Source organism: Rattus norvegicus, chromosome 1 (assembly GCF_021556685.1).
Source record: "Rattus norvegicus strain SHRSP/BbbUtx chromosome 1, alternate assembly SHRSP_T2T, whole genome shotgun sequence".
In the NCBI taxonomy this organism is placed as follows: Eukaryota; Metazoa; Chordata; class Mammalia; order Rodentia; family Muridae; genus Rattus; species Rattus norvegicus.
The window spans coordinates 172,265,315-172,279,557 of record NC_141534.1 but is presented as its reverse complement, the minus strand read 5'-3'; the positions used below and the strand labels follow the sequence as shown (position 1 = coordinate 172,279,557).

The window sequence follows — 14,243 nt, the reverse complement described above, 5'->3', positions numbered from 1 at the left end:
TTCCCTAGGACTGGAGTTAAACACAGCTGTGAACCACTATGTGGATGCTAGGAATTAAATCCACATCTTCTGCAAGAGTGACAAGGGCTTTTAACCACAGAATCTTCTCTTTAGCTCCCACCTTCCATTTCTTGATGGTTGTAGAATTAATTATTCATTTGCTGCCATTCACTCTGCGGCCATGACCTGAAGGCGATTTTACTAACAAATAAATATATAAATGTTAACTTGTTTTACTAGCTTAACTTATTCTTCGAAAGTAATTATAAGGTGAATGGAGAGGAACGGTTAAGATACTATCTGAGTAGAAGTACAGGCTGACAGGAACCAGATGTAGATCTCTTCTGAGAGACACAGCCAGAATATGGCAAATACATAGGCGAATGCCAGCAGCAATCCACCGAACTGAGAACGGGACCCCCTTGAAGGATTCAGAGAAAGGACTGAAAGAGCTTGAAGGGGCTTGAGTCCCCATATGAACAACAATGCCAACCGACCAGAGCTTCCAGGGACTAAGACACTACCCAAAGACTATGCATCAACTGACCCTGTGCTCCAACCTCATAAGTAGCAATGAATAGCCTAGTAAGGGCACCAGTGGAAGTGGAAGCCCTTGGTCCTGCCAAGGCTGAACCCCCATTGAACAGGATTGTTGCGGGGAGGGTGGTAATGGGAGGAGGATGGGGAGGGGAACACCCATATAGAGGGGGAGGGAGAGGGGTTGGGGGATGTTTGCTTGGAAATCGGGAAAGGTAATAACAATTTTAATGTAAATAAGAAATACCCAATTTAATAAAGATGGAGAAAAGAAAGATACTATCTGAATTCAAATCTCAGATTTAAACTTCCAAGTCAACATTGGCAGTTTCCCAGTCCATTTCCAATGCAGAACATACAAAACAGAGTACTGCATCATAGGCTCTCATAGGAAGTGGGAAGGAACATTTATGAAAAGCATCAGGGACAATTTATATATGGAATATAGTCCTCATGGTAGGTGAGCTTGAGTCAATGATCTAGAAACGGGGAGAGATAAAATTTTAACAATGTATTTTGGGGCTAAAGTCTATACTTTCTTTTTTCTGCAAAACTGCCTTTAGAGTTCTTTCCCATACAGTTCACTTCCTGGACATATACTCACTAAAGCCAAGTACCTTCTGGAAGGCTACCTTCAGCTCCTGTGTCCTAAGGGCATATACCACTGGGTTAAGAGATGGGGGGATGACAATATGCATCACATTGAGGAGAACTGGGATGAGGGGAACCCTTCTTCCTGCTAGGTGAGTGACGGATAATATAACAATAGCTGTGTAGTAAAACAAAATGAGAATGAGGTGGGAGCTGCAGGTACTGAGGGCCTTAGATATTGCCTCAGTGGAGTTCAGCCTCAGTACTGAGCAAATAATCAAAGCATATGATGCACAGACCAGAATCATGTCACTTCCAACCATAATCCAGGCCAAGGTCAACTGGTAGAACCTGTTAACAGTGATATCATCACAGGCCAGACTAATAACGCCCAAGTTAGAGCAAAGGCAGTGATCTATTTCATTTCTGGAGCAGTACTGTCTCTGGGCAGCTAGTACAGGGACTGGCATGGATAACAGGCTGTTCCTTAGCAGCATGGTCAGTGTGGCTTTGATTACAAAAGCTTCAGTGACTATGGAAGGATACCTGAGGGGATAACAAATGGCTACGTATCTATCTATTGCCATGCACAGGAAGATGCTTGACTCCATGCACATAAAAGTATGGATTGCATAGATTTGAGCAAAACACTCAGGGAGGCTGATGGTCTTGGCATCAAACCACAAGATGGCCAGGATCTTGGGGGTGCTGGTGGTAGCCAAGCCAATATCTACTGCAGCCAAGATACCAAGAAACTGGTACATTGGCTGATGCAGGCTCGGCTCACAGTAGATGGTGATCAAGATAAGGATATTGGCACCAAGAGCTACAATGTAAAGCAGAGCCATAGGCAAGGAGATCCAGTGCTGGAAGTCATGAATGCCTGGGAATCCCAGCAGAATGAACTCGGTCACGTGGAAGTCTGAGCTGTTGGTTTCATGCAAGGCAGTACCCATTTTATGGAGTGTCTGGTTCTCAGCATCTGTCTGTAGATTGAATGAAACAGAAAAATTCTATTGTTATTTAGGCTTAAGGAGTGATACATGTCTCACCCATAATACAGTCATTTGACAATATGAATTCTCAATAAGACCTTTAGAAAAAATTCCAAATAAGTACAAAAAACCCAAACATTGATTGTTTTTGTTATCTTTTCCCCAACATCTTTATGGTGGTTTTTACAGATTATTAAATGTCTACTTAATTATATACATATTTAAAACTTGCATATTGCATTATTGAAACAAGTAATGTATATGATCAATGAAGAGTAATTTTATCAATATTGAGTTCAGAAATGCTATTAATTCTTAATAGTTGAGTTTTTTCTTTATATCATAACTAGTTTTCATGGATTTCATTTGTCTATTAATGTGAGTTATTTAACCAAATTTATTTTAATAATGAATCATAGGTTCTGGTTCCTCATCAAATGATTATTATGCCTCTTATGTCATATAGTAAAGACATACATAAACAGATATTTGTGTGAACATGAACACACTGGCACACAGCACAATTCCGTTCTTGGTATACACTTTCTTTATTTCTGATTATTGTTGTATAAAGCTCAGTAAGCTTAGTAGACACCAAATTTCCTTCCTTTTACCGTTCTCTTCAGTTTAATCTCCCATGCATGTACTCACTTTCATACAAACTTCAGAGAGTCTTGGTCAATTCATAAAACAGCATTGTTTTGTTTGTGGTTACAAATGTTTGAATTTTGGAAAAGAAGTGTCACTTTTGCATCAAGTCTTTTATTCACAAACATGGACCATTTGTTGTCTTAGTTACATCCTTTAACATTCACAGTAAAACTGTGCACTGGGAGCTTGAGAGAGTTCTCTGTGGACAAGAATGCTTGGTCCTCTTCAGACTGTAACTGAGTTCTCAGTGCTCACTCATGTCTGGGCTCATGAACCTCTATGATTCCAGCTCCAGTGGACTTGACTCTTTGTGGCCTCTTATCTCACTCCCACGCATATGTGCACAAATATACACTCATACTTGCACACAAGTAGTAAAAAATAAAGCTTCAGGATGCTGTGTTGTGATGTTCTTATAATTATTAATATCTTGCGATCTTTTAAAGCAAATACGATTTTTATCTATGTTATGTACTGTTGTGTTGATCTTTATTATTCTCATTTTTGTTATTTAATTTTGTATACATCAAGTGTAATAAGCATTACTGCTTCTATTTTCTAATTTACTTTTTGTTATAGATGCTCATATAATTCAAACAGGTCTCAAGTTGACTCTATCCTAAGATGACTTGAAATGCCAGATCCTCCTGCCTCTTCATCGTAAGGATTCCGATTACAGGATCATGTCAACATTGTTCTCAATTTAAAAGCTCTGTGATTTTTGTTCATTTTGTATTTTCCCAAGTAAACAATTAATGCTGGTTAAGAGTGCCTTATATTTTAATTTTTTTGTCCTTTATATCATCCATTTTCTAAAGTATCATTAATTTCTACCATTTCTCATTAGTACATTCTCTACAATATTTCTTTTCTACATGAAACAAAGTTGCACAAAAATGTATTTTTCTTCTTCTCAAGTATTTATAATATTTATTTCCCTTTATTCTATTTTCATGTGTCAAAGTAATGGTTTCAATTCATGGACAGAATATCAGTGTAAAACAATGCCATAATGAGCACTTGTAAATCAAGTTTTGAATTTATGTTAATTGGAATTCATTAGGATTTGATTGAATTCATATTAAAAATTGTCTTTGACACTATATATCTTTTATCAAATATAAAACAATAGTCTGGAATTTATTGTTATTGTTCTAGGGCTGGAGAGATGGCTCAGCAGTTAAGAGCACCCGACTACTCTTCCAGAGGTCCTGAGTTCAATTCCCAGCAACCACATGGTGGCTCACAACCATCTGTAAAGAGATCCGATGCCCTCTTCTGGTGTTATTGTTCTGGGGAAGCTGGTATACTTTACTACAAGTCACCTTGTCTGTCACTCACTGCTCAGTCTAGACGTCAGCCTCATTTCTCTCTTGCTTTCTGATCACAGTTCCCAGTCCTGAGAGAAGGCAAGTATTGAAGAGAACAAATTTTAAAAACAAGAGAAAAGATAAGGAAAGGAATTAAGAGGAAAGAAAAGAGAAAAGCAATTGTGGAAGCCAGAGATGAGGACTGTAGTCAGAGACTAGGGTTGACCTACAGGACAGGGACTCTGCTGCCTCACCTCTCAGAGACCAGGACTCTGTCCTTCCCCTCTGAACCTGCAGCCCCTTCCCTGGCTTACTCACCCATCAGGAGCGTGTGATGAGGCTTCCTGTTACAGGGCCCTGCAGCAGCTTCTGCTTTCCATGCTACAGTACCTGTGCTCATCCTACCATCCTGGACACTTCCCTTCTCTCACTCCTCAGCCCTGAAGTCTGGGGCTTACATAACTCCCTAAGTCTCCTGCTTGTGAGGTGCTGATTCTTGGGCCCTTTTTATTCTATCCGTAAGCGTGAGTCCCATGCTTCACAGGTTGCTATGGGAATAAGACTAAAGTGCTCTCTGGCATGTAGCCCTGGTGCCAGGAGCAGCCTGTAAGACTACTTTTCACTCCAGTTTCCTGAGGGAATCCATGCCAGTCTCATCGATCTCTCTCCTAGTTATAGGGTTATGTTAAGATCACTGTTATCATTAGTTAACATTTCTTCTAAAAACACACCCTACATTCTTCTACTTATTTGTGTTCTACTGACTTTTAAATCTCACAGTCATTTCCTTTGTCTTAACCTAAGCATTGTCCTTGGTAAAGGACTCAAAACGCTGAAGATTATTTCCTTTCTTTTATGACAATTTCGAAGGTGAAATTGGAATAAAGAACAATGAGATTATATTCTTTGTCAGAAGCACTAATCTGTCTTTGTAAAGGCTGTTCTTTTTGGTAATTTTCACCAACCAATCTATTTTGAAAAGAAATGAATTTGCTCTACTGTGCTTGGTGATGGCTTGCTGGACAGATGACTCAGTATTTAAGAGGACTGATTGCTTTTTTACAGGACTTGGGTTCAATTCCCAGCAACCAGATGTTGGCCTACAACCATCTCTAACTCCAGTTACAGGGGATCTGATGTTGTTCACTGGCAGCAGACATGTACTTAAGTGTTGTATAGTCATATATGTAGGTAAAAACCTTTATACACAAAGTAAATAGATCTTTAAAATGGACTCAAATTCTTTATGCCTTCAGTGGAGTTCTATGACAAGTGTATAATGGGATGGAATATACATATGCTTTGGTCAAAGTTGATGTTGTGTGAAATGAACTTTGAATGACAGAATAAAAGCAATAAACCCCAGGATGTTAGTGCTTAATACAACAAATTTGTTTGATTTTGGTGACGTTCTTGTTGATGCTCATCAGAATACTGGTGAATTCAGAGGTACACTAGAATCAACACATTGATACTCTAACCTACTTTCAGAGGAGTCTTCTGGGGTTCTTAGATGAGTAGTCAGGAAGTTGGTCTAGTGATGGGAAGCAAGTGTAGATAGACAGATGTAATCCTTGTCTGATTTTTAAATCCAATGTTGATGTGATGATTAGCAGTGACAACAAGAAATGTGTGGCTACTTTAGCCTTCTGTCCAGACTATTGTGGAACTAGCTAGTGTGTTATATGGTCTCGCAGCATGTACTGATATTTTCTGGTTGGGATAGGTACTTATCCTGGTTTTCAATTGGTATATATGCCAATGGCACAAATGCAAATATCAATAGAGACCTGTAACATGTTCGTTTCTGAAGCAATTTTTCTGGATTTATTTATTTACATTTCAAATATTATTCCCTTTGCTGGTTTCTTTGCCTAAGCCCACTAATCCATCCCCTCTCTCCCTTCTTTTATGATGGTGTTCCTCCTTCCCAACCACCCCCTTTCTTCCCTGACAGTCCACTACACTGGGGGTCCAGCCTTGGCAGTACCAAGAGCTTCTCCTCCCATTGGTACCCAACAAGGCCATCCTATGCTGCATGTGCAGCTGGAGCCATGGGTCTGTTCTTGTGTAGTCTTTGGGTACTGCTTTAGTCCCTGGGAGCTCTGGTTGGTTGGTATTATTTTTCTTATGTGGTTGCAAGCCCCTCTAACTCCTTCAATCCTTTCTCTAACTCTTTATATTGGGACCCGTTCTCTGCTCAACGGTTTGCTGTTAGCATCGCCTATGTATTTGCCATGTTATAGCTTAGCCTCTCAGGAGACCGCTATATCACGCTCCTGTTCGCATGCACTTCTTGTCTTCATTGTATTGTCTAGGTTTGGCGGCTATATGCATATACATACATACATACATACATACATACATACATACATACACACATACATACCTACCTACATACATACATACATACATACATGAATGCACACCCCCCCCCCCACATATACATTATGTGCTGAATCCCCATGTGGGGCAGTATCTGAAAGGTCATTCCTTTAGTATCTGTTCCAATCTTGGTCTCCCTATCTCCCTCTATGAATATTCTTATTCCCCTTTTAAAGAAGGACTCAAACATCTTTAAAGAAGGACTTTGGTTGTTCTTCTTCTTAATGTTTGTGTGGTCCGTGGATTATATCTTGGGTAATTCTAGCTTTTGGGCTAATATCCACTTATCAGTGAATGCATGTGTTTTTTGTTTTTTGTTTTTTTTTTTTTTTTTGTTAATGGGCTACCTCACTCAGGATGACATTTTCAAGTTCCATCCATTTGCCTGTAAATTTCATGAAGTCATTGTTCTTGATAGCTGAGTAGTATTCAATTGTGTAGATGTACCACATTTTCTATATCCATTCCTCTGTTGAAGGGCATCTGGGTTCTTTCCAGCTTCTGGCTATTATAAATAAGTCTGCTATAAACATAGAGGAGCATGTGTCTTTGTTATATGTTGGGGCATCTTTTGGGTATATGCCCAAGAGAGGTATAGTTGGGTCCTCAGGTAGGTCAATGTCCAATTTTCTGAGGAACCTCCAGACTGATTTCCAGAGTGGTTGTACCAGCTTGCAATCCCACCATCAATGGAGGAGTGTTTCTCTTTCTTCACATCCTTGCCAGCATCTGTTGTCACCTGCGTTTTTGATCTTAGTCATTCTGACTGTTGTGAGGTGTAATCTCAGTGTTGTTTCGATTTGCATTTCCCTGATAACTAAGTATGTTGAACATTTCTTCAGGTAACTCTTAGCCATTCGATATTCCTTCGCTGAGAATTCTTTGTTTAGCTCTGTAACTCATTTTTTAGTAGTGTTATTTGTTTCTTGGAGTCTAACTTCTTGAGTTCTTTGTATATATTAGATATTAGCCCTCCATCAGATGTAGGGCTGGTAAAGATCTTTTCCCAATCTTTTGGTTGCTGTTTTGTCCTTTCCCTTACAGAAGCTTTGTAGTTTTATGAGGTCCCATTTGTCAATTCTTGATATTAGAGCATAAGCGATTGGAGTTCTGTTCAGGAAGTTTTTCCCAGTGCCCATGTGATCGAGACTCTTTCTCACTTTTTCTTATATCTGTTTTTATATGGAGGTCCTTTATCCACTTGGACTTCAGGTTTGTATCGGGAATAAGAATGGATGGATTTGCCTTCTTCTACATGCTGACTTCTAGTTGAACCAGCAACATTAGTTGAAAATTCTATCTTTTTTTCTGTTGGATGATCTTAGCTCCTTTGTCAAAGATCAAGTGACCATAGGTGTTTAGTTTTATTTTTGGGTCTTCAATAGCATTCCATTGATCTACCTTTCTGTCTCTGTAACAATACCATGCAGTTTTTTTTTAAATTACTCTTGCTCTCTAATACAGCTTGAGGTCAGGTATGGTGATTCTCCCAGAAGTTCTTATATTATTGAGGTTAGTTTTTGCTATTATGGTTTTTTGTTATTCCAAATGAATTTGCAAATTGTTTTTTCTAACTCTATGAAGAATTGAGTAGGAATTTCAATGGCGATTGCATTGAATCTGTAGATTGCTTTTGGCAAAATGGCCATTTTTATTATATTAATCCTGCCAATTCATGGAGTTCTTTCCGTCTTCTGAAGTCTTCTTCAATTTCTCTCTTCAGAAGCTTGAAGTTCTTGTTGTACAGACTTTTCACTTGCTTGGTTAGAGTCATACTGAGGTATTTTATGTTATTCGTGACTATTGTCAAGGGTGTCATTTTCCTAATTTCTTTCTCAGCTTCTTTATCCTTTGAGTAGAGGGAGGCTATTGATTTGTTTGAGTTAATTTTTTATCCAGCCACTTTGCTGAAGTTGTTTATCAGCCTTAGTAGTTCTGGTGGAACTTTTGGGTTCACTTAAATATACTGTTATTTTCTGTGCAAATAGTGATATTTTGACTTACTTATCCTAAGGAAAGAATTAAACTGGTGGTGTGTAAATAATAATGCTGTTAAGCTTATTACCTGCATTACAAGTTAATTATCAGCTTGACAATACAGAGTCCAAGTCTCTATTGTCAGAGGGGACAAATCAAGTAAACACACATGTCTTAGAGACAATGTGATATTGTTTTAAATTGAAGAAGACGAGTGATTAATTCCAATTCAGGTCTAACTGTGGTATGCCTTATAGTATCCCACTGTATAAATACACTGACAATGTTCTAGTTTAAAATGGCATGGATCAGGGGTTTATACTCCCTTGTGACTGTTTATTCATTCAGCTCAAACTATTTCCTCTCATCTGCTCTGGCATGGACTCAAAAAACAACATATGTTGATTAAAGAATTGTGCTATGGTACAATAACCATGGTATCTTTTATACAAACAGCACAAGTTGATATATGCGATAGTGCTGAAATATATCTGCATCATACTTTTAAGTTTGTAAGCTTTCAGAGAAGAAAACGTGTTCCAGATGATTGAGAGACCAAGACACTCCTGCAAAAGGGCTGAGATATTTAATGAGAAAGGATGTTTTTTGAAAGACTATGGACGTCATTACGTTGGGTTATCCTTCATGTACTTCATAAGGACAATCAAACCAATGATTCATATGGGTGTGGCCTGATCTTTTTAATAAACTCTGAACCTCTGTCTCAAGGGGAGGCTTCAAGGCCTGACACTATTACCGATGATATGGTGTGCTTACAGACAGGAGCCTAGCATGGCGGTCCTCCAAGTGATCCAATAAGCAACTGACTGAGACAGATGAGGATACTTTCTCCCAACCACTGTACTGATGTCGGGCACACCTGGGGTTGAAATAGGGGCAGGATTGAAAGAGCTGAGTAGGAGAGAAAACCCACAGGAAGATCAGCAGTTGCAACTCTCCTGGACCCCTGAGATCTTTCAGATACTGAACCACCAACAAGGCAGCATAGAGGAGCTGGTCCAAGTCCCTGACTCATTTATAGCACAAAACTGCCTGTTCTGGCCTCAGTGGGAGAAGATGCACTTTATACCACATAGACTTGAGACCTTCCTCTTAAAGACAGTTGTGATGAAGAATGATATGAGGAACTGTGGGAGGTTAGACTGTGACATGTTAATGAATGTAGTGTAAAGAAAAAGTAATAATATCTTTACTTTATTAGTACTCAATCATAAGCATTAATAAGTAATAATACTTAATACTTTAAGTTATAAAATACTAAAGACTGATACAAGCATGCTAGGTAATGTAAAAGCTTGATAGATCATAGATTTTTGTGTGTAATTAGCAATCCTCATGACTTTTTTTTCCTTTTTTTTGGATATTTTCTTTATTTACCTTTCAGATGTTATCCTCTTTCATGGCTTCCCCTCTGGTAACCCCCTATCCCATGCCCCTCCAACTGATGCCTGAAAAGGACATCCTTTGCTACATATTCAGAAGGAGCCATGGGTCTCTCATGTCTACACTTTTGTGGGTGGTTCCTTCACCTGGAATACTGTGGGGGAGAGGTTCTGGTTGGTTGGTCTTATTGTTCTTACTATGGATTGCAAACCCCTTCAGCTCCTTCAGTCCTTTTTCTAACTCTTCCATTGTGGACCATGTGATCAGTACAATGGTTGGCTGAGCACATCCACCTCTGTATTTGTCAGGCACTAGCAGAGCCTCTCAGAAGACAGGTATATAAGGCTCCTGTCAGCATGTACTTCTTGGTATTTGCAATATTTTCGGAGTTTGGTAACTGTATATGAGATGCATCCCATGGTAGGGTAGTCTCTGTATGGCCTTCTCTTCAGACTCTATTCCACACTTTGTCTCTGTTTTTCCTCCTGTGACAATTTTGTTCCCCCTTCTATGAAGCATCCATGCTTTGGTCGTCGTCGTCATCTTCTTCTTCTTCTTCTTCTTCTTCTTCTTCTTCTTCTTCTTCTTCTTCTTCTTCTTCTTCTTCTTCTTCTTCTTCTTCTTCTTCTTCTTCCTCCTCCTCTTCTTCTTCCTCTCCTCCTCCTCCTCCTCCTCCTCCTCCTCCTCCTCCTCCTCCTCCTCCTCCTCCTCCTCCTCTTCTTCTTCTTCTTCTTCTTCTTCTTCTTCTTCTTCTTCTTCTTCTTCTTCCTCTTCTTCTTCCTCTCCTCCTCCTCCTCCTCCTCCTCCTCCTTCTGCTTCGCTTCACGTGGTCTGTGAATTGTATCTTGGATATTCTGAGCTTTTGTGTTAATATCCACTTATCAGTGAGTATATATGACAACCAACAAATTGGGAAAAGACCTTTACCAATCCTACATCCAATAGACAGCTAATATCCAATATATACAAAGAACTCAAAAAGTTAGACTCATAGAAACATATAACCATATTAAAAATGGGGTACAGAGATAAATAATTCTCAGCTTAGGAATATCAAATGGCTGAGAAGCTCCTAAAGAAATGTTCAATATTCTTAGTCATCAGGGAAAGGCAAATGAAAACAACCGTGAGATTCCACCTCACATCAGTCAGAGTGGTTTAGATCAAAAAGTTAGGCGACAGCAGATGCTGGTGAGGATGTGGAGATAGAGGAACACTCCTCCATTGTTGGTGGGATTGCAAGCTTCTACAACCACTGTGGAGAACATTGGGGCTGTTCTTCACATAATTAGACATAGTACTACCTAAGGACCCAGCAATGCCACTCCTGGGCTTATATCTAAATAATGCTACAAAATATAACAAGGACACATGCTCCACTCTGTTTATAGCAGCCTTATATATAGTATCCAGAAGCTGGAAAGAACCTAGATATTCTTCAACAGAGGAATGAATATAGAAAATGTGGTATAAGAGGCGAATGCCAGCAGCAAACCACTGAACTGAGAATAGGTCCCCTATTGAAGGAATCAGAGAAAGAACTGGAAGAGCTTGAAGGGGCTCGAGACCCCAAAAGTACAACAATGCCAAGCAATCAGAGCTTCCAGGGACTAAGCCACTACCTAAAGACTATACATGGACTGACCCTGGACTCTGACCCCATAGGTAGCAATGAATATCCTAGTAAGAGCACCAGTGGAAGGGGAAGCCCTGGGTCCTGCTAAGACTGAACCCCCAGTGAACTAGTCTATGGGGGGAGGGCGGCAATGGGGGGAGGGTTGGGAGGGGAACACCCATAAGGAAGGGGGGGGGAGGGGGATGTTTGCCCGGAAACCGGGAAAGGGAATAACACTCGAAATGTATATAAGAAATACTCAAGTTAATAAAAAAAAAATAAATAGCACGAGTAGATACTAGTTTCTAAAAAAAAAAAAAAAAAAAAAAAGAAAATGTGGTATATTTACACCGTGGAGTATGTCTCAGCTTTTAAAAACAATGACTTTATCAAATTCTTAGGCAAATGGATGGAACTTGAAAATGTCATCCTGAATGAGGTAACCCAACCACAAAAGAACACACATGGTATGCACTCATGATTGTTTTTATTGTAAAACATTTTGCTGTGTTAGAGATAAAGGCTTTTTAAAAATTTAAACAGAAGTAGGATATGTTACATGATGTTTGATTACTGTACAGTAGTGGAAAGAAAATTCTTTAGTAAGCAGAACTAGCCCAAGAGAGATGCTCTGTGGACTATACCCAGGAAAGTCATATGAATGAGCCCCTCTCAGTTTTTTTTGAATTTATAGCACAGCATCATGTGCCCTTGATGATGGACATGGATTCTGACCTTAGCCCTTTATTTGGTGGGTTTTGGTCTGGTCTTGTCCCTCCCTTCTGGAGTGAGAGTGTTTGTAAAATATAATTGGATTTTGGAAAAGCATAACTTAATTTCTCTCTCTCTCTCTCTCTCTCTCTGTCTTTCTTTCTTTTCTTTCTTCCTTTCTTTTGGGCTTACAGAAAGTACACCTTAAGTCTCAAGGTGTACTTGGAACTTTGAGAAATGTGGAAATATTGAGACTTCAAGAACTCATGAAGGTCTATGCACTTAGCAGTACATGCATTTTTGCATCATGAGATGGACATGGGCCTTTTGTGTTGAGGCATAAAATATTATAGTTAAGATACCAAGATTCTTCTGGAAAGGCTTATATGATTAAGGTATGGTCCCTAGCTTGTGACAATATTGAGGCAATTGGATTATGAAAGTACTAACATCATCAACACCTTAATCTATTGATAAATTCATAGTCACATGAGCTCTTAGGAAATGGTGCCTAGTTAAAAGACTTAGGTCATTAGGAGCATGGACTTGAAGGGTCTTGTCCTTAAACCTCTTCCACTCTCTCTATTCTCACACATGCTTTTCTATTCTGATACCTCTGCCTTACCAGAGACATGAAACAACAGAACCAGCTGAGAGTGACTGGGCATCATTAGCTTAGTCTTAGTATGATTGAAGAATGTCAAATAAACTCACAGGTCAAGTTTTGCCTTATTCACAGGGGATGGCCATGCTATCCAACTCACTCTTCGATAGAAAAGAGGATCCAACTCCATGGGAGTCAATAGTCTATCTTTTGGCTTCCAAATTACTGGCACAGTTCTTCTTTTTATTTTTATTTATTTTTATTTTTTTTTTCAGAGCTGGGGACCGAACCCAGGGCCTTGCGCTTCCTAGGTAAGCGCTCTACCACTGAGCTAAATCCCCAGCCCCCCAGTTCTTCTTTTTGAAGAGTCTATGGAATTGCCATGGTATTGTGTCAGAAATTCTCCTACTGTACACAAATTGTCCTGTTCCAGTACTTTGCCTTTGTTACTCATACTTGGATATTTAAATAGGCAACAAACAAATTTAGTCTTTTAGTTCTCTGTTCCTGCCAAGCATCACTTTCCTATAGAACTTCTATTTTTCTTTATGGTGTCAGTGAACTATCAGGCTCCATTGGACTTTTGAATTTCACTAGAGAAGTTCAAGTCAAGTTGACTTTTTAAAAATACTTTCCTTTATTCTTTATAGAGCTCCAGGGAAAATTAATTCAAGAGTTTGTGAACTGAAGAAATAAACCCTATTCATCTATTCCTAGTTAGTTGTGTTGAGTGTGTCTTGAAGAGGGTTTGAAAGTACTGTCATTTACAGTGATGTAGAATTGCTGCTGGTGTCTTTGTTTTCCTCATGAATGGAAGAATCTGTATCTGGGACCAGAGGCCATGGCTATGTCCAGAGTTTCCTGTTTCTATAAGTTACTCTTTAAATTATTGTTATGTAAGGGTACATTTGGCCGATGACATTGTAGAAATTGAATCATTTGATCTTTTCGAAGAATTGAATCTTCTCAAAAGAGAATATTCAGTTTTTCACAGGGATATTTTTCTATTTTAAAGAGGAACAGTGATTGAAACTTTTGTGTTTTACTGTTTTTGAAGGGAAATAGAGGGACTGTGGTTCTGGGGAGTGCCGTTTTAGGGAGGACTGGAAGGAGTCGAGGGAGTGGAAGATGAGATAGGAGTACATTATTGTACAAGAGAAGAAGAATGTAGAAAAAGCAGATAGAATTTCTTCTGGATTCTGTACACTATTGCTTTTCCTTGCAATATCTTATTATTTTCTTCCTAATGACTGGCATTGTTATCCATATTGTGGAAAAAAACTGAGGCAGGCAACTCTTGGTGGTCAGTGCTTAGAGCAATTGATTGGGGTGGGTTAAGTAAGATACCTGTAGTAGTTGCTGCCAAAGGTAGCCAACGATTACAGAAATTACTCAGCAGACATTTTTTTTCTTAGGGAGCAAAGCTTAATTTACTGGTGCTAGCACTCCCTGTTGCCAGCAGA

General features: G+C 39.2%; 1 protein-coding gene across 1 annotated transcript; it reads right to left on the bottom strand.

Moving 5' to 3' along the window:
• Nucleotides 1-1,118: 1,118 nt before the first annotated feature.
• Nucleotides 1,119-2,084, bottom strand: Or56b6b (olfactory receptor family 56 subfamily B member 6B). The gene is given in 1 exon segment (NM_001000189.1): nucleotides 1,119-2,084. A coding segment is annotated over 1 exon segment (966 nt).
• Between the last annotated feature and the right edge of the window lie 12,159 nt (nucleotides 2,085-14,243).